The sequence below is a fragment of the Monodon monoceros genome, unplaced genomic scaffold (genome assembly GCF_005190385.1).
Source record: "Monodon monoceros isolate NGI ecotype Baffin Bay Population unplaced genomic scaffold, NGI_Narwhal_1 Super_Scaffold_20, whole genome shotgun sequence".
Taxonomy (NCBI): domain Eukaryota; kingdom Metazoa; phylum Chordata; class Mammalia; order Artiodactyla; family Monodontidae; genus Monodon; species Monodon monoceros.
This window is the reverse complement of record NW_021703777.1, coordinates 47266251-47287427: the sequence shown is the minus strand read 5'-3', so window position 1 is coordinate 47287427 and position 21177 is coordinate 47266251. Positions and strand designations below refer to the sequence as shown.

The 21177-nt window shown below is 38.6% G+C and overlaps 1 protein-coding gene across 3 annotated transcripts; it reads left to right on the top strand.

Moving 5' to 3' along the window:
• Positions 1 to 3694: 3694 nt before the first annotated feature.
• On the top strand, positions 3695 to 13598 carry AREG (amphiregulin). Of its 3 annotated transcripts, none has more exons than XM_029235826.1 (6): positions 3695 to 4172; positions 5373 to 5621; positions 8432 to 8633; positions 9350 to 9505; positions 11472 to 11583; positions 13343 to 13598. In XM_029235826.1, the coding sequence occupies exons 1-5, from the start codon at positions 4112 to 4114 to the stop codon at positions 11563 to 11565; spliced, it is 762 nt and encodes a 253-aa protein (XP_029091659.1). In that variant the 5' UTR covers positions 3695 to 4111; the 3' UTR covers positions 11566 to 11583; positions 13343 to 13598. The 3 variants fall into 3 exon arrangements, with proteins under 3 accessions (XP_029091659.1, XP_029091658.1, XP_029091660.1); XM_029235827.1 differs by having other exon boundaries at positions 4074 to 4172; positions 11472 to 11589; positions 13345 to 13409; XM_029235825.1 differs by lacking the exon at positions 11472 to 11583 and having other exon boundaries at positions 3923 to 4172.
• Positions 13599 to 21177: the final 7579 nt, after the last annotated feature.

The window sequence follows — 21177 nt, the reverse complement described above, 5'->3', positions numbered from 1 at the left end:
TGGAGAGTACATTTTGTAGTGGTTCTCAGGTGATTTTGACCAGCTGACCTTTGGTTAAGAGCTAAAGAGAGCTCTTGTCTGGCACTGTTAAGAGGGGTGTTTAAGAAATGATTAGTGGAATGAACTCTTTTCAACAATGCCCTAAATTCCTCTACACATTTGAGCCCCAATGTAAGGCCTCTCTCTGTTCAGCATCCCTCATTCTTCTTGTATGTGACTGTATCTATTGCTCCTTCCTGCCCATGCCTATCTCTGCTCTTCTATGTTGTTATTATTGTCCTATAGGATAATGCTCTCCTTTTTATCCTGCCATCTGTTTCCTCTAGAGAGAAAATGTGAGCTACTTAAGTGTAGGCGCTATCTTGTATTTCTTTTTATCATCTTCCTCTACCATCCCAAGTCCTCTATATCACACATTTTATCTCCTTTCTAGCACTTCTAAATACCTAAATTGATTATGTGCATTGTTTCCTTGGTTATTACGTGTTTCCCTTTAATAGAATGTAAAGCCCTTAAAAACAAGGACACTATGACTTATTCAAAGCTCTAGCCCAGTGCCTAAACCTAAAAGAGTATCTAGTTCTCAAAATATATTTGATGAGTAAGTGAACTACCTAGAGGATTGACTTTTTTTGTGTGTATAAATGTAGTTAATTGTATATTACATTTATTTAGTTTCCACTGTACCGAATCATTCACTTCTTTCAGTCCCATCTGCTAGTCCTTGCTCTGCAAAAGCCATCATGTGAAAGATATAAAGGGCAAGTAAATTTATTTTATTCTGTCAAGATAAATCAAGTTCATTGAAGGTCTCTTTTTGAAGGAACTAGAAATTATGTATTCTTTAGAATGGATAAATTCCAAGGTGAAAAGTAGAAAATGATAGACCTCTAAATGGAGCTAATTTATTTATTAATAAATGAAATGTTCCTTATATTTTAGAGAATTTCTCAATTTTAGTTTGGGAGTTCATTTGTTGACTCATAACAATAACCATGATGTAATATTTACTCAGACCCTGGTGCTATCTGTAAAAACTCAAGATCAGCTATATGAACAAACACATAATTCTACTCTGGGCTCTATAACACACAATTTAGCAGAGTCAAAGTGAGTTTGTTTCCACTATACATATAAAATATTATCAGGATCCAGATACTAGGCACCAAAATGAGTGTGGTTGGCTAGGAACGTTTGCCTTTAGGGCTGCCCTTAACCTTATACTAGATGAGGGAACCATCAATTTATCAGGGTACAGAAGAGTTGCTTCTCTACTTGAAATTCTTGCAATTGTTCCTCCTTGTCTCAACTTAACATGCAGAATGTAAGGAATCCCACACTTACATGGGGTTGGTTTCTTTCTCATGCATATATTCCAGAATGCCGTGAGTCATCAGAGGTGCTGCCATTGTGATGCAACTATGATGACGCCCATGATACCCTGTGATGAACCATAAATGTTCAAAATGTTTAATCTTAATGTGAAGTAGGTATAAAGTTCATGGCTTGAAAATATTGGAGGAGATTATTCACTAACTCTGTGAGTAGCTGCATTTATAAGAGTCACTTAGTTCTTCAATGTGATTAATATAATGTAACTATCATAATGTCAAGGTTAATAATAGTTACCATCTATTGTGCACTCACGATATGCTAGGATCTGTGCTAGTGTTTATGTATCTTATTTCATTTAATCTGCTTAACAGCAGGCAGGGATCTTTATTCCTATTTTTAGATGAGGAATCCGAATTTTTCAAATATTAAATAACTTACTCTATGGTGGAATTTGTATATGAAAACCCAACTTGTTTGAATCTAAGCACTCTGTCCCTATGATGCCATGTTATATTCCACACCAGTGTAAATTATCACCCTCTAAATTTCCAATCGGAAAAAGACAGAACAATTTCCATTGTAAAGAGCCCCTTTCACTTCAAAGTAAAACACTTTCGATGACAGATATGCACAAACTGCACTCACCTCAATAAGAAGAAGGAGTAATAAAAAGGGAAGAAGGGGACTAGAACAAAATCAAAATCTATGAGAGCAGAAAGATGCACCAGTGTAGGCTGACAGCCTGCAAGCTAAACCAAATCTCCATCTTTTGAAATCTGCGGGTAAGACTGTGAATCTCTCTGAATCACAATTGCCTCATTCACCAAAAAAGATGACCACGCCGACCCCTGCTTCACTCTGGAATGGGCAGTGTCATCTTTCTAGTCTGCTTTTCGGCTCTCAGTCACACCTGGACTTCAGGTATTCTTTCCATTTACACCTTCTGCTGGGAAGGCCACTGAGTGGCCTCTCCATCTTTCCACAGAGCTTTCCATGATACGCATGGCAAAACTAAACTGCATCCTGGTTTTTCATGGCCCCCAATCCTTCTTTTCATCTGATGTAACAGAATTACTTTCCTATGCATCTGGCTCTCGCCTCATTGAGCTCCTGGGATCAGGGAGTTGGTCATCATTTAATCTCCCTCTTTACTACCTCCCTGCATAAAACATAAAACAAGTGGATTACACAAAATATGTTCTCCACAAGTGTCCAATAGGAGAGAAGACATGATTCATGACTGTTTATTTTATCCTACTAAACATATGGTACTATTTAGCCTACTTTATTATAATGTGTCATTAGAAAATAAGTAGCTTTTAAAAAGTTTCCCAGAATTAGGAAAGATGCACTGTGGCCCACATTCCGAAAAGAGCTGTTTTACTGGAACAGTCACGGAAGAGATACACATCTTCAGGACAAAGAAACACTAAGAGAGAACAGTGCTTTTTTCGATACCTCAAAAGTCAAGAGAAATCCAGTTCTGGAGTTGTCTCTATATCAAAGTTAGTCAAATTAAGCAGCTTTCTCCCTCTCCCTTCATATTACCTACTTGTCATGATTAAAATGCCTTACTAGCTTCTAAATGGGCCCTAAAAGCTGGGCCTTTTTATCTTGGGATTCCAGAGGCAAAATCTTGGGACCACCCTTCATCCAAATGCCAACATGCTATTTGTAGAGATTATTCCTTTATGTTAAATATTATTCTCTCCCAGAAATTCTCTTTCCAAAGAGAAGTTTAGTCTAAATCCCTTTATCAGAAAGGAAAGAGATTTTAAGAGTCAGATGAACTTGAAGTTAAATCTATCTGACTTCTGCCATGACCAGCTGTGTAAAGTCCTCCTTGCTTTGTAAAGCTGACATTAGTCCCTTGTAAAACAGGGAAAATGACACTTAGCAAGGTTTTTGAATGAGATGGTACTGGTAATATTTTTAGGGTACTGTTCTGCAAAATAAATGATCAATAAATAATGACTTTGACGAGGGCCCTGGGACACATAAAGGAACCAGAAGGGAGGTGGTTGGAAATTCTGGCCACTTAGTAGTGGGTAGGAAAGAGCCCCGGTTGAGATATGGTAAATAAAGCAGCTTCTCATTAGGAGGTGTGCTCTCTAGTCATTTAATGCATTTCATTATTCTTGTTAAAGACATCGGGCTATTGTTAAGTCATTCTTGGTCTTAAAGTACTTTTACATCTTAATATGGAACTTCTCTAGTTAATACCTGTCTGTTGTAATACTAGATCAACCGAAGTATATTCGGAGGGTTTTCAGAAAAACTTCGGGATTTTTGAATGTCAGATATCTAGCTCCCAAACTCCACTCCTTCCCTTGAACAGAGATCTGGTATTTTTTTTCAGCTTGCAGCGAGGGGTTTAATTTTCATTTCCTCCCAGCGGCTCTCTACGGTCCCAGAAGGTGGGGCGCCTGGCATCCGTGTGTGGTTTGGGGGTAGTAACCTCTCCCGGGGCTGCCGCCCTCCTCCACCCACCGCGGCGGCCGTGACGTCACAGGCGATGCCCGGGTCTCCGCCCGGCCTATAAAGCTACAGGTGCGCGCTGCGCCTGCGGAACGTTCGCACACCTTGCGCGCGAGCCGGAGCCCAGGGATCCCGAGGCGAGCTTCAGGAGCTGCCTCCAGCGCCCGAGCCCGGCCGCGCCTGCGAGCACGCCTGCAAGACTCCCGTTGTCCCCCTTCTCCCCACCACCTCCTCCTCCCTCCAGCAGCTCCCGGCCGAGTTGCCCCAGAGACCGCGACGCCGCCGCTCCGAGGGACCAATGAGAGCCCCGCTGCTGCCGCCGGCGCCTGTGGTGCTGTCGCTCTTGATCTTCGGCTCAGGTGAGGACATCCCGGCTCTGAGCTGCTGCCCAGCGCTTCTCCCACCGCGGGCACCTCTTGAATTTTGCTGCTGCTTCTCCAAAAAAACCGCCCCTCGGCGCCCCCGGCTCTGCCCCGTGGGAGGTGATCGAGGTCCCTCCCTCCCTATGGTCCCTCCCTTCCTCCTTCCCTGGCTGAAGAGAAAAGTGGGTGGGTGTCTTAGATGTTCCAGGCTAGCAAGAGGGAGCCTGAGAATCCTTGTACTCTTACTTTAGTCCAGCTGAAGGAGAACTTACGGATCCTGTGATCCAAATAAAGATAAGATAAAGAAACCGAGGTACAGAGAGGTGAAGTGATTTCCGCAGATCTTGGAGAAGAGTGGTTAAGTCTCGGACCGAGGAGTGCTACCTCCTGCCTAAATTCTCCATCTCCTCTGTCAAGTGATTTTGTTTTTACTTTTCTAGAGGGCCTCGCATCGTCCCAGGGAGAAGTTAGAGATATGGCAACATATGTATATGTATAACTGATTCACTTTGTTATAAAGCAGAAACCAACACACCATTGTAAAGCAATTATACTCCAATAAAGATGTTAAAAAAAAATTACCACTCTGACGCTGTTTTATTGAGACCTAAAAGATAAAGCAGGGGCTTAACTCTGGGCCCCAAATCTTACCTAGCCCCTAGTTTCTACTCTATGTAAGAACAATAATAAGAAACAATGGCAATAAGAATAATTGTTATCAACTACTGTTTACATTTGATATACATACTCTTGTTAAAAATGTGAGCACGTGTTAGGAAAATCTGGTATTTATCTCTAATATGGGAGATAAATAATGGGACAGGTAACATTCCCAGGTAACATTCTAGAAACTACAAATGCATTTGGTATGTGAAGTTACAACAATATCTAGATATTACTTCTTAAATAATTATATTACATTAATTTGCCTACTTGGTAGTATTTTTTGGGGGGGGTGGAAATTAATGTAGGCTATCTGTGGAAAAGAAAACAATGAAAGAAGCTCTGTAATTGGCACAACAAACAGCCATTTGTTGGCAAAATGTGAAGTTGCTTTCATAAGTGACTCAATCACAAACAGTAGCACATGTGCAATAACTGCTTTGACGATAAACCTGTCTCCTGAATGCAACTGACTGGTGAGAAAAGGCATTCTGCTTTACTTTCTCTTTTATTCCCTTTTTCTTGCTTCCATAGCCCATTATACTGCTGGATTAGACGTCAATGACACCTACTCTGGGACAGGGGAACCACTTTCTGGGGACCACACTGCTGATGGATTTGAGGTGACCTCAAGAAGTCAGATGTCCTTGGGAAGTAAGATTTCTCCTGAGAGTGAAATGCCTTCTAGTAGCGAACTGTCCTCGGGGATCGACTCTGACTATGCCGAAGAGTACGATAACGAACCACAAATATCTGGCTACATTGTAGATGATTTAGTCAAAGGTGAGTAGAGGATAAGGTGACAGTGTAGCCTATAAGATGTGTGGTTTGGATGAGCAAAGCTGCTTCCAAAGAAAAGCTGCTCCCCAGATCTCCCAGGGGCTTTCTTGCGTGTATGACTGTTGTATACCCTACTAGGTAAGCTAGCAACTGAGATGGAAAGAGCTATTTGTTTGCACATCCTATGTGTCTGGAACTCTAACAAACGTTTTATGTCTAGTAAGTCTAATCGTCACAACTCTGTGAAGTAGGAATTTTTATCATTTTACAGATGTGATAACTAAAGCTCAAGAAGGTTAAACATTCTGCCCCAAATTCCACAGCCAGAATGAGAAACTCCAATCTGTTTGGTCCCAGATACTCTGCCACACGACCCCCCCACCCCCAATCTGAGAAATAGATTAAACATCAACCAGTCCTATATACTTAGTATCTCAGCTTTTATAGCCACTCCCCACCAACCACTTTTCTCTAAATAACTGCATTTTGACACAAATAAGGGAACAGAAAGGAGTAATGGGAGAGGAAAGATTGAATCTTAGCCTTTGTGAATTAGATGTTGAGAAATTGGTAATAATAATAGTAATACCACCTTATGGAAATATTAAAGGACAAATACGCATGGATTTTATATTGCTAAAATCACTATTTAACCCCAAATCTCATTTGTCAGTTAAATAATAGCGATCTATAATTTTCTTCTCTTTTGCTGTTATCTGAACTTTTAAAAAGAGCATGTGCTTAAAATGAGGGTACCAAAGTAAGAGGTCAGTATTGTTAATTACCCTCATGTTACTTTGGAGTTTGAGGGCAGATCATCAATAAATCAGATCTAAATATCCTAGGAGCGTCCACTATGGAGGCAGGACTTAAGGACCCTTCTTTCCTGACTGTAGTTTCCCTGAATCCTCCCCATCTGTCTAGCTCCCAGAACTGGTGAAGGGATAGCAGGTGACACCACGAGGACAGTGACTGAGTTAAGTGGCAGGTGGGAAAAGCTTTATCGAACACTCCACTTTCCTCCTTTGCTTCAGAATTTGTGCTTTTATTTTATTTTATTTATTTATTTTTTGCGGTACGCGGGCCTCTCACTGCTGTGGCCTCTCCCGTTGCGGAGCACAGGCTCCGGACGCACAGGCTCAGCGGCCATGGCTCACGGGCCCAGCCGCTCCGCGGCATGTGGGATCTTCCCGGACCGGGGCACGAACCCGCGTCCCCTGCATCGGCAGGCGAACTCTCAGCCACTGTGCCACCAGGGAAGCCCCAGAATTTGTGCTTTTATAATACGTAAGGTGAAGGGGTCCATCTATAATTATTTTTGCGGGGGGTGAGATTAGACCATTAATACTCTAGAAACTTTTGTCTTAAAAATGCTTCAGGTTAACATTTCATAAGGCCAAATGAATTGTTGGTGATGAAAATGACTAGTGGATAAAATTGCAATGCGTTGTAAAATAGAGAGAAAATTGATCCATGGGGTTGTCTATTGAAGCACTTCAGCATAGTGAGCATTTGTCTCTGTCTAAAATTTGTAATATATCTGAAGTGTTTCTGTTAGAGGAATTATCCTAATCTGTGGTACTTTTCTTATCATCAGAGGAAAGTTTCAATATAAAAATTGCATAGCCACCTATTAAACATTGCTCCTAATTTGACTATTGTTAATGTTGATATAGTAACTGCTAAAATATTCATAATATTTATTGGTCATTACCTTAATCATAGGGTTCTATCTTTGATACCCTTCCCTATGTTTCCAGAGTTTTTAATGGGTACTGCAGGACCATTATGACTAATTTTATTATGACATTATGATATTTGCCTCTTTCCACTGAACTCTGCTAAATACTTGCTCAGATAAACCTATTCAGGAATTAGTATAACAAAATGCACAGATCTAACATGGAAACTCCTTCTTCTTATATTTAGCATATGGGTATACTATACCCCGCATAACTGTAACACTGAACAAAGGTTTCTGTGGATCTGAAGAGTTAGGATGAAGCTATGAAGCTGCAAGTACAAATATTTCTGGACTCCCCTTTTTCAAATAGATTGATCACAGAACTGAGCCCCCAGAAGGTATCGATTAATTATAATCTGTTGTAATCTGGGGGTTGGAGAAAATTGATCAACTCTAATGTATAATTCTGTTTTCTTCATTTCAAGTATTACACACTAATTCCCAATTATGATAGTGAGCACAAGACCAATATGAGTAAAGAAAATCATCAGATATACTCGAATCCCACTTTAATTAATGGAACCAAACTTTTTCCAAGAAAAAACATAATATGGTAGGGAAATACTAGGCTTTAACATCCCAGGACTGCCATTTTCTAGCTAAGTGTCCTAGTGCAATTTACTTGTCTTTACTCAGCTTCATTTTTCTCATCTGTATCATCTGGATAGTAACAATCCATTCAACTGTGATTTGGGTTTAATTAAATTAATGCTCATTACCAAAAACTTGGTATGTATTAGAAGTGAAAAAAATGTTTAAAATATTTCATGGATTTTCTTAGACAAGTAACTCCTACTACTCCTATTATCAATAATAATAATATTACTGACACAGATAAATTCAAAATATGTTTCTAAGCTAATAAAATAACAAAGGGGTTCAGATCTTTAAGTGCCACACAATACAGGTATTATCTTTGTTCAATTATTGTGTATGAGCTGTGTTAAATAATGAGAGAAATATGGCTGCTGTCCCTGTGAGCTCTCACTGCTAGGACTTCTTTCTCTCATGTCTCCAAAATGGTATTCCAGGTGAAGAGAGACTGTTACCAATAAATCTTTTTTTTTAGTTGAACAGGTAGTTAAGCCCAAGAAAGACAAAACTGAAAGTGAAAAGACTTCAGATAAACCCAAAAGAAAGAAAAAGGGAGGCAAAAGTGGAAAAAATAGAAGAAATAGAAAGAAGAAAAATCCATGTGATGCAGAATTCCAAACTTTCTGCATTCATGGAGAATGCAAATTTATAGAGCACCTGGAAACAGTATCATGCCAGTAAGTTTTCCTAAATTATGTAGAATTCTATATTTCTAACACTGTGTCTGAAACCCCTAACTGCAGAAAACCATTTATTTTTTTCAATGTATAAACCAGGGGTTTGCAAACTTTTTCTTTAAGAACCAGGTAGGAAATATTTTGGACTTCGTGGGTCAAGATGAAGTATGTACTCGTATAACCAATTAAAATATAGCCATTTGAAAATAGAAAAAACATTCTTGGCTTGCATGCTGTAAAAGACCTGGCAAATGGCCAGATTTAACCCATGGGCGATAGTTTGCTAAACCCTGGTGAAAACCATCATTTTACAATATATATTTACAAAACCTCTTGATAAAAAAAGAACTAAAGGTAGTTTTCACATAATGTTGTTCTAGCTTCCTTCCCCCCAAAAGCCGCTAGCACATTAAATGATAGTGGAATGTATTAGCTCCATAACAAGTCATTGACCTCATCAGTTGGTCATACATGGAGCACAAAGAATGAAAAGGTGTGTCTTGGAATATCACACCCAAACGAATCTCAACTTTTCTTATACCAATAGATCTTTGGCTCAAATGCATTCAGTGTCTCATCATTTTGAAATACAAATAAATGTATGGCATGACTTTTTTTAATGTTAGAATTAATGGCCGTTTATGATCTGGAAAGCAAACATAAAATTTATTGGAATTTTTTCAGTGATTATAATTTTAAAATATGGGTGTTTGCAGATGTCATCAGGATTACTTTGGTGAACGATGTGGGGAAAAGTCCATGAAGATTCACAGCATGGCTGACAGCGATTTATCAAAAATTGCTTTAGCAGCTATAGCTGCTTTTGTCTCCGCCATGAGCTTCACAGCTATTGCTGTTATTATTACACTCCTGTAAGTAAGGCATACCTTAAAAATCCCTAATAAAATAATGCCAGGTTAATCTTTTTCAGTATTTCTAACACAATGTGGTATCATATTTTAGATGAGTTATTCTATTGGTGGCATATGATCTTTGGTTATATCTTTACACTTCATTGACAACTCATAGAATATGGTTAAATGGATATTACTTGGGCCACCGTTGAAACTTAATACATGAAGCCCTTTTCTTGAACTTAAATTGATAGTTTTGTTTCATGTTATATGGCTACTCATTGTTACTTCCAAATCTCAGAGTGTTGGTATCGTCTATGACTATATTAAGCTAAAACAAGCCTCCCCAAAGCTAATTAAGGCCTGGTTCATAGTAGGTTGTCAGAGATATTGCTTTGGTACTAAAAAATCACAAAGAGCTTCAAACCAGGAGCCAAGAAAATACGTCTTCTGCTCCTATTAGAATGCAAAATTCTGAGTTAGGACTTTTATAGCATGGTGTACTGACATACTTAGAGCTTATGCCTATTATTGTCAAGTGCAATATGGGAAATCAATTATTAACATAAATTTCCTCCATATGGCATGGCATAGGAAGCAGGGACAATTCTATTACTGTCAGTATCTTCCCTGTACTTGTAATAACAGACCACATGCTTCATTGCATGACCAATGAATGTTAGAACTAGACTGTCCCAGGTAGTAGACACTGGTGGGTATGTAAAAATGACATTGTCTGTCAAACAAAAGTCAGTAAATTAAGGAAGTTGGGGGAAGGTGTGAATGGCTCTATAATGACTCATGCCCTACTAGAGCTTAGGGGAAAGCAAGACTCATTATTCTAATTTTAGGTCTTGGTAAATTACTTTAACAGCTGGACTGTGTACATGATCTATTACTCCTGCCATTCAGGAAACAAGTGGTTATCTTCTGCCATTGTTTGCTATTATTTTAAACTCAGATCAGATAATGATAAAATGACACATAGAATACTGTTTTATGATGCACATAAAGTTTTATGTGTGGTTTAAATTTGTTTTGCACACCCTAGAACTTATTTCAGTCTGTTAGTACCTCAAGTCAAATATGCAAATGTATTTAGCAAAGATTCCCTCAGACAAACCATTACTATTTGACATAGAAGGAGAGAAGAAGATATTGCCAGTTAGGGAAGATGTTTTGAAAGAATTATTTAAGCTTGTGATTATTCAAGTTGAGATATTTAATAATCCTTTGGAAAAGTATGGAAAAACTTTGTCATGTTGTCCTTTTCTCTGGTATTCTCCCTGAATTTGAAACACACAGCAAATACTTGCCTAAGACATAGTTGCTGCTTTTTCATAATTGAACTTGATTTTTTCCCCAAACATCACAACAAAAGTTCTTAAGATTTTAATAGTAACATTTAGTAGATAAAGACCTACTAAAAATAGAATTGCTTGTACAACACTAAGACATTTCAGACCATTGAGTTTTTTGGTAATAAGTAGTAATAAGTAAAACTAGAGGTATTTATTATATTTTGAAATAAATAAAACTCAATTTGTTTTGTAAGCCTGTTTTTTTTTTAAAAAAAAGACTAAGCATTCAGATTAATTTGTACAAGCATACAGTCCTTCTCTGGTAAAACTATACTATCTTCATCTCCCAATTGGGCATGGCAATTGTGCTAAGTTGGCGGCAGGGGTGGTGGTGGTGGGATATGGATGTGTTTCATGCCTTCTGAAAGTTTGCATCTCAAGGCACACTCATTTAAATCTCAGTACTTTGGAAATATGTTTATGTAGAGTCAACATAAAGATCCCCTTGAAAAGAACATTCATGATACTTTTAGCTGGGTTTAGGTTTTGTTTTGGTGGAGTGGTCCATAAGTGTGAAACAGCCTATAACAACTTATGAAAGGAATTCCCTATACTCATGAAACCCCAGTCAATATATAGATGAATAGAACTTTGATAACAGTAGAATATCTTGTTCTCTGAAGGCTTCGAAAACGATACTTCAGGGAATATGAAGGTGCGGCTGAAGAACGAAAGAAACTTCAACAAGAAAATGGAAATGCACATCCCATAGCATAACCAAAGAGAATATTACAGGTTTGAGTTTTAAAAGATATCTTTATATAATATCCTACAATTAAAAAAATATAACATCTATTATATGAAGAAAAATGAGCAAAACATGTTTTTTTAATTATACACTGTGAACATTGGCTACATTAAAGTGTTATTCTTTGATCATGAGCTGGAGTTCAGTACTGAGGATGGACTATGTCCTTTTGGACTATGTCCTTACTATTATAAGGGATATAAAGATGAGGGAGACTCAAATTCTGTTCTCAAACAACTTAGTGTTTAGTAGATAGAAAAAAAGTGTAAGGAATGAGAATACTAGGGGAAATAAAATATGTCATAAGAAAGGCACCAATGGAATATGAGGAGTTTCCAGTGAAGGAGAAATAGAATCCAGTGGGATGCATTTAGGGGGCAGAAAAGGATGTGCATACGGATGGCACTGGAGGTGAGCCTCAAAGAACTGGTGAGATGGGGACAAGCGATTATAAAGGGAAAGGAAGATAAATAGTGTGATATGGGCTAGATTATTTTAGAAATGTTTGAGAAATGGCCTAGTTCAAATGGCGTTGGGGAAGATAAGGTTGAACTGATAGGCTGCGCTCACATGGTGAAGAGCCAGCATCCAGGAGCTTGCACTACAAATGGGACGAAGTGGAAACAGCAGGTAGAATACCCTTATACAGAAAAGAAACAGGAGGGCAGAAGGGGTTCAGATTTGAGAGGCAGCTTGGTCAGAGTATATATTGTAGTTCTTATTAAATTTTTTTTTTTGTAAAGAGGGAGAGCTGAGCATGTTGTAGGGAGAAGGTATAGAGAGGAATATTTCACTGATAACTAAAGTGAACAGCTAATGACGCAAACTTCCAGAGGAAGAGGGAGGTAAGATCAAGGACACAAAGTCGGTTAGAAGAAGGAACTCCATTCCCTCAGACACTTGGGAAAGATGTCACATCCTTAAGTTATTATTTTCTGCCTTCAGTGGACTTAAGAACTACTTAGATGGTTGTTAAATATGCGTATTCCTAAGCCAAATCCTAAATCTACTAAGTCAGTAGTACCATTTTTAATCAACACTCCAGATGCTTGGAGAACCAGTATATTTAGCATTGGTTAAGTACAGGCACTATGTTCTGAGCCTGTTACAGAATTAGCTCAATAAGTCATAAAATAGGTAATTATCCATGGCAATTCTATACTCAACACTTATTCATCAAAATTTATTAATGAATTGGCTTAATGATCTGAAGCTAAAACCACCAGCACGAATAAGGGTTGATTTCTGGTTATTTAGTGCAATTGAAATTTCTCAAAGGAGGTCCAGAATGACTTTAGGGAAAGGACTTACGATGAGCTGGCGCAGAGTGGCCGCCTATAACTGGTATCTACTATTATTATGCCCACGGTACTAAATATCCTAAGTTAACTGTATATCATAAACACACTGAGCCACTTCATCTTCGTTTTTAATTATATCCACTGCATAGATTTGGTTAGGAAAACTATTTCTCATGACTATTGCTTCGGTTTTATTAAGCAGAATTTGATGAAACAGGTTGAGCATATGCAGTCTTTACCTAAGTAGGCATATAACCAAAGCTGATGTGAAAGAAAGATTCAAGTCAAAGGGATAGTTTGTCTCTGTAAAGCTCTTAGCAGTTTTCACAAGACATCCTAGACAAAAAATTGACAGAAATTCTGATTCCTGATTATTCTTTGACATTTTCTTAAAGCTGTGTTGGAATTGAGCTTGTCTCTAACACTTTGTTTTATTTTCTAACAGAGTATCAGATCCGAGTCACTGCGAAGTCACAAACCTGAGTGATGCATTGGTTCCTCTTTTCAGTGGATCCAGAGATAACAGAACCTTTCCATTCTGATGGTTTTAAAGTTTCAATTGTCACTTTTTAACCCTAAGTCTTATTTCTGTATATAAAGATGCATGGAGATAAAAAGTATTTTTTCAAGTTGTAAATAATTTATTTAATATTTAATGGAAATATATTTATTTTACAGCTCAATAAAATTTTTTAATCAAACAGATTGAGAGTTTGAATATTAGTTTTGACATTGTGAGACTTTAGGGTATTTTTCTCCTAACATTTAAATGATCAGTTTAAAAGGAGTTCCTTCCTTCTTTTTACTGTTTTTGTGTTCATTTTCAAAACTTACTGCTTTTCTTAGAAAGCTCTCTTAATGGGAAAATTATAAACCAGAATCACTTAGTCCTCCCACAAATGCTAATATCCCAAACTGGTCTTTCTTATTCTATGTAGAACTTATTCCAAGTCCTGTTAATTATAAAAGCTTCTAAAATCAACACATGGCATGGCCTCTCTGTTACAGTAAACACAGATATTATAGAAGAAGGAAAATATATTGCCCATCATTATCATCACCGTAAACAAGGAGGAGACAAGGTTTGAATACGGCATTTCAAGAGAACCAGGAAGTATTTAGATTTGAGACATCTTTCCTTAATATCATGACATAAATGTAGAAGTATCTAAAACCCACTCTTCTTTTTCTCCACTTGCTACTCTTTTCTTACTCTTTTCTTATTTTAAGCAAATACATGTGTATTTGTGATGAGTGTTCTTTCAAGAACATTAATGTTGTGGAATGACTCGGTCTGGTTCCTGACTGGTCAGTTGAGTTACTGCATGAAAAACAAAACAACCGTTATATTGTGCAGGGGATATTTTGAGAAAATGAACCAATAATAAGCATAATTCCAGCAATCATCTCATAGAATTTCATGAATAAAAGTCACCTCAAGCATCAATACTTACATCTGTCTCTAGCATCCCATTCACCAAATCCATGCCCAGTGACCATCTAACCAATTGGCTCCCAGCCTCACCTACACCTTATCACTTCAGTTTCAAATGTCAGCGTCCAGGCCCCCCCTCCCAGAGCTTCTGACTTAAATGGACAGGTGTGGGTCATTGATACCTGTATTTTTTTAAAGGTTCCTAGATGTTTCCTATTTACAGTCAGTGTTGAGAACCTGTGATTCACCTCTGCTTGCACATCTACAGTACACATTTTCCTCAACTTCATTTACTGAATATTTATTGGGGATGATTCAAATAGAGTGCTAGGAATACAAGACATTTACCACCAAGTTGGTGGGGGAAAGCTGTGTGAGTTAAACTTGGAGAGTTGGCAGTGGCCAGGTCATGCAAAGCTGAAAGACACAATTTCTCTGTCCAAGTAACTCATAGTCTAGTGGGGAGGCAGACTCATAAACAGATGTTGACTGTACACTACAGCATGATAAATGCTGTGATGGTAACCTACACAGGTGATACGTGAGCACAGAAGATCAACTTTACCTCCTGAAACTTGGCGGGGGTCTGTGATCTTCCCGAACACGGACCATCACAATACCCACAGTGCCCTCCTTCAGTTTCGCTCCAAGGCACCCACCACCCCAATTATCCTGAGTGCCCTTCTGAACTGGCAAGCAAAGAATTGAGCTTGCTCCCTATAAATCACTTTAGCCCTTGGGAAGAGAAGCACTCAGTAAACAAGGCCGGGGATTATCTCACTGCTTTATGAGATCAAAGCACTTTACAAACATTAACTAACTGAGCATATCATGTTGCAGAGTGTCCGTGTTGTAATGAGTCTCTGTTTAAGCTCTTTATTCTTTCTAAAATGCCTGCGTACTCTTGGAAGGTATGAGTTCCACATTGACTTCATGGACAGAAAGACTTTATTTGTCCCTCCTACACTGCTAGAGAATTTTATCTCAGCTTGAGGAGCAGGGGAGTTTGGTGAGAATGGCACTTGACAGAACATTAAATTCCTTACCCCACAGCCCATTTGAGAACGCTTAAATTAGAGATCTCTATTAGTGAAATTAAGACTATAGAAAAAACAAAAAAAAGACTATAGGATCCAACACTGTGTAGACCTGTAATCTTTGTCATGTTCTGGGAACTCAATGACACCTCTAATCTTGGCCAAATATCTCAAAATTATATTTGTTACAAGAGAGACTTGGAAAGAAAGCACAGATAGATCTATGCTTCAGAATCACTTGTTGGCTTGTTGAAAATGAAGGTCCCTGGGACCCTCTCAAGAGCTCTTGATTCAGAATTCCAGGAATCTCCATTTTAATAAGCTCCTGAGTTGCTTCTCACGCATGTGCAAGTGATAACTACTGCAGAACAATGAACTCAAATCTCAGGTCAATTCAATTCCATTCAGTACATTTTTATTAAACACATACCAAGTACGAGGCAGCAACAGAGAAAAGGAAGACCCAATTTTAGCTCAAGAAATATATATTCCAGGAGGAGGAATAAAACAGAATAAGAAGACAGGTAGGGCTTCCCTGGTGGCGCAGTGGTTGAGAGTCCGCCTGCCGATGCAGGGGACACAGGTTCGCGCCCCGGTCCGGGAAGATCCCACATGCCGCGGAGCGGCTGGGCCCGTGAGCCATGGCCGCTGAGCCTGCACGTCCGGAGCCTGTGCTCTGCAACGGGAGAGGCCACAACAGTGAGAGGCCCGTGTACCGCAAAAAAAAAAAAAAAAAAAAAAAAAGACGTGATTTTAATACAAGACGGAGCATGATAAGAAAATGCAGACTATTATGATGGTTCAGAGTCGGCAGGAATGATACCCATTTGAAGTCCAAGGAATGACAGGTGCAGCTTCTCCAGTTGGACATTGAAGGATGATAAAGATTTCAACTGACTACAATCTAATGATTACAAACATCAACTTTGAAGCGAGAAAGCCCTGGGTTCTGATTGTGGCTCTGCTACTCCCTGTGTGATCTTGGGCACGTCACCTAACATTTCTGTGCTAGTTTATTCAGCTATAAAAATGAGGTGGCTGGCAAGATCATTTGAAGTTCTTTCTAGTCAAAAACTTTATTACTCTGGCTTTATCTCCCTCAATGATCTGGGGGTAGGCATGTTGGCTTTTCAGACTGACTGGATGAGATGTGGAATGCTGTTGGCAGTGAGAGCCGTGTGTCAGGTGGAGAGGTGTGTTGAAGCCACCACCCCCTTAGGCTGGGCTCCCAGACAGGTTGGGTGAGAAGGAGAAGTACTGCTTGTGCAGTGTCTGTCACTGCTAATTTTAAGTTGTTTACTTCTTTTTAAATGCTCACAGTAAGGAAAACAATGCAGTGTTCTATTGCTGTCTCACGATTTGTTCTAAAAATAAACAGATTTCATCACAAGAAAGTTCAGTTAGGCCACAATAGCTACTATTAAACTAAGAGGAATAAAAAGATTGGGAGGAAACATTCTGAGTGGGACTTTTGTCCTGGGTGGATGTGGACCTTCAGGGGACAGGGCTCAGGTACACAGAGGTGAGTTCTCTGGGCCTTTTCTTTTCCTCCAAGTTCATTCACCACCCAGATCATGGTGAGAAATAGTTCTCTTCCTCCTTTCATTTTAGGGATGGAGGCTTTGTAGGACATAGTGAGGGAATTTGTAAAGTAAGAATTAGGTTAACAATTCTTCTGGTTCTGCTTCTGAAACTTCTGGAGAATGACTGATGTCTTCTTGGACAAGCAATACCTAAGTGTTTCATCTCTTCCTATGTGACTACTCCTTCTTAAGAGGAGAGAGGAGAAGTCAGCCTTCTGAGTTTCTCAAGGCAGAGAAGCCTTTGAACAACATTCAAAGTCTGTGGGTTAATGGTTTAGAAAGCCTTTGGGGCAGTGGTGTGCAGATAAATGTTTAATTGGCTGGGGGAGCCTCGATTTGCAGCATTTGCTGATATCCCTCATGTAAATATTCCTATCATATCCCATTTCAGTGACATGGGTTAGTAAACTCAGAGTTGGGAAGAGATACACACACCAGTGTTAGCAAGTGAGTCCCAGCTGGCCCCAGCACACTACAGCTTGAGTCTATTCCTAGAGACCAGTCATTCTGAATCAAGCACCGTTTGACTGAGGTCAAATATCACCAGCACAGCCTAGCCACTAGTTACACGAGCTCATCTTCAGGAACTTCGTTTCTACCTGCTTCTGGTCACTGCTGTTGTGTGTAATCACTGCTCTTATCACACTTTAAAATTACTTAGAGAGACTGAACTTGGTCATGAGGTTGGGGAGAGGGGGCGGGCTGCATCTTTATTCAACATTGTGAGGTTGAGAGTCTTGTGGAACACTTGTGGGCGATCATCAACACAGATGGAAGTTCTTTAGGATGGACTCCAAAAGGTTTTCAGATGCAGAAATCTCACTTTGTACTTGTTCAAATGCAGCATTAGGAAGTTCAATATTTGGATATCATTATGTATTGATTCCCTCTGCTTGTATTTTTATCTTTCTTTTTAAAATTTCAAGATATAAGGTAATGCTCATGGAAAAAAATATAAAACAATACAGAGACCTGTAAAGTAAAAGAAATATTCACTTCTTTCCTGCCTCCAATTAACCTCAGAATTAACCACTAATAACAATTTGGTATGTATCATTCTGGGTTTATTCCTATTCTTATTCAAACACAGATATAGGACTTTTATTTCTGGGTTTTTGTTTTTTTTTTGGTAGGAGAGTTTTCAGGTTATATTTTATCTTTTAAAACTTAAAAATAACTTTTTTAATTGAAATATAGTTGGTTTACAATGTTGTATTAGTTTCAGGTGTACAGCAAAGTGATTCATATATATATTATATATATAACTTATATATAATATATATATTCTTTTTCAGATTCTTTTCCATTATAGGTTAACATAAGATATTAAATATTGTTCCCTATTATTTTTGTTTTTAATGTGTTTGTTTTAGTAGTGTACAGAAGTGAGAGCATAGTATATATAGTTTAAAACTTGTTTTTTCAATTAACAAAACATATAATGTGTGTCTTTTCAATGAGCTCATTCAGCTCTATAAGTTTATTTTAATGCATGCTTGAAATTCCAAATAATAGCTTGGAAGTGGTGCTATTTAGATGGTTTCATTTTTTTATCCTTATTACAAGCATGCTGAAATAAGCAACTTGGTCAGGAGAGGTAAGTGGTTAAGTTTGGTACTTCCCCGGGGGAGAGATGATTTGAGTTCAAACCGTGGCCTGCCACCTACTATCTGTGTGACTTTAAACAAGTTTTTTATCCTTTAAATTTCATAATCTGCAAATTGAGGTTGATAATAACAGCACCTATTGTTGTCATAAGGATTAAGTAAATTAACACACATACCTGGCACACAAAATTTGCTCAGTAAAAGTTAGCTCCTATTCTATGTACCTTTACACATTCGTAGTAGCTTATCAGTTTTCTAGACACCTAGACGCAAGTCAAAATGCACATAATCAGCTCTAGAAAGCTTCTGGCTACCTCCAGCACCCTCCTGCTTGAGGGCATTCCTAGAGCCATACCCAAAGTATGCATACTTCACATTTTGAAAAATAATGTCACATTGCCCCCAACCCTCTGGGTCATACCATTTTGAATTCCAGCAACAATGTAAAGTCCGTCTCTTGCCACCACTAGAGGTTATCCATCTTTTCAAATGTTACTAGTTTGTCATAACACATATGATGAGGTTTGATTTAGCGGAAAAACAAGTCATCCATGAGCTAAAGGGTCTGAAAAGAACCATGAAGAAAGGGCCAGGGAAAATGGGGATAAGAATCTCTTATGTCTTTTTACAGAGATCTTCAACCCTGAGAGAGCATATTACTACTGCTACACATCTAACGTTTCTCTAGATGGTGTTTTCTGAGGAGGTACCTTCTCTCCTTCATTCTTGTCTAGTGTCTATGCTCCTTGTCTAGAGGCAGAAACAAGGCACTAGTTGTTTGGGATGACTTCGCTAGCACATCTATATCACATACACGCAGGTAGAGGTCATAGCACTGAGATGCCTTAGACAGGAGTAACTTGGTACCACCTCCCTCCCCAAAGAGCAGATTGTGTTCTCCCAGGCACTCTTTGCCAAGGCAGATTGGCCAGGTTATAACTGTCACTCATCATACCTTCCACACGTGTAAATTTTCACTTCTATTTTGTAAAGTGGTAGCTGAAGCGTGGGGAGTGAGAAGGAACTGTATTTCCCAGCATCTGCCTCAGAGTATAAACTATGTTCACAGATCTAATCCCATGAGACAGTGGTGCATTCGAACGCTTTTTAGAAATCCAGGATCACCCGAGAAAGGAGACCACGCTCTGTTGAGATTAGGGTATTGTTTGCAAAGTAAATGTGATCCTTTGCCAAACAGTATAATCTCCTTATGAAAGGAATGTGGCAATCTCATTCTGGATAATATAGAGCCTTAATTAGTACATAAGAAATCAGCAAACTCTGGTCTTGAACAACGTATGTAGAGATCAGCTGTCATAACTGTCAGAATAGAAAGGGAGAAGGTGAAATTTGTTGACATCTGGTCAAATAAAGTGATATATTTTGCTGGACACATCACCAGTTCACATAATTACATATGCTGTTAGAGATTGGATTGGAGCTATCCCAGCATATGTATATTTGCAAAGAAGCCCATAATCCCAGCTGTAAGCAAGTACCTCCAGTTGAAATGGAGATCTTGTAATTATCCCCAAATAGTGTAGACAATCAGTAGGATAAAGCTACAGACAAAAGCATATTCTCTTTGTGGTTGAGATTATCTGTTAAATACTAGAAGAACTAGCTGGATAAAAAATTTGCACTGCACTTTTACACCAATAGCATCTGCATGAGACTGGCAACATGAGAGCGTATAATCAGGATAACGCTCCATTTCACATCTTCCAGAACACAAAAAGGAGATGAGTGTTCCTTTTGTTCCCATATTTTCCCCAAATTAATAACTGGACTCAATGTCTATTAAAAGTCATTGACTTTTTCGTAGGCATACAAGGATATTGTCTCTATTTTTAACATTACTCTATATGTTCAGTGGTAGTTAAAAGTAAGACAAGAGCAGATACATCATTTAAAATTAAAGGAATGCTCTCATTCTGATTTGGGAAAATTTATTTCCTTAGAGATGACAGAAAAGGATACTTTATTGATATTACAGAATGACTCAAAGTCAGATTCTGCGTAAAAATGCACAGAGAATTTTATTCTTAGGAAAAATTTGAGGAACTTTCTTTTTACAGCATAAGGCATCCAATTATCTCGTCCTTTCCCACCAAGCTGTATTTATTTTTTATCCAAAGTCAGCTTTGAAGTCAATTGTGACCCAGCACAAATAACAGACAAAGTGGGGGGATAAGGATCTAGACTGAGATGAATGGCAGGCCCCAGCCTCAGGTATCAGGCAACCAGAAAAAGATAAAACTTTTCTAAGATCTATCAAAACTCAACAACAAAAATGTAGGAAATACCTGAAAAGAAACAGAGCCGGAGCAGAGATTTCTTCAATGGTATGAGGTGTTCAACAATGGTAAACACATCCTGTTGCTACTTTAAATGTTTATCTTCCTCTGTAGTCACTAAACCTTTAGACAGTGGGGACTAGATTTCTTTCTAGTCTGTATGTGTATGATTCTAAGTCAGCAGCAGTGAAAGAAGCTTGTATTTCTCCCAAGCAGGTGGAAAGCACCATTCTCTTGTATGCAGAATCTGAAAGGCATATGAACTCTGACTCTCTAAAAAACAACTGAGAGAAATATTCAAATGAATCCATCTAATTTCTT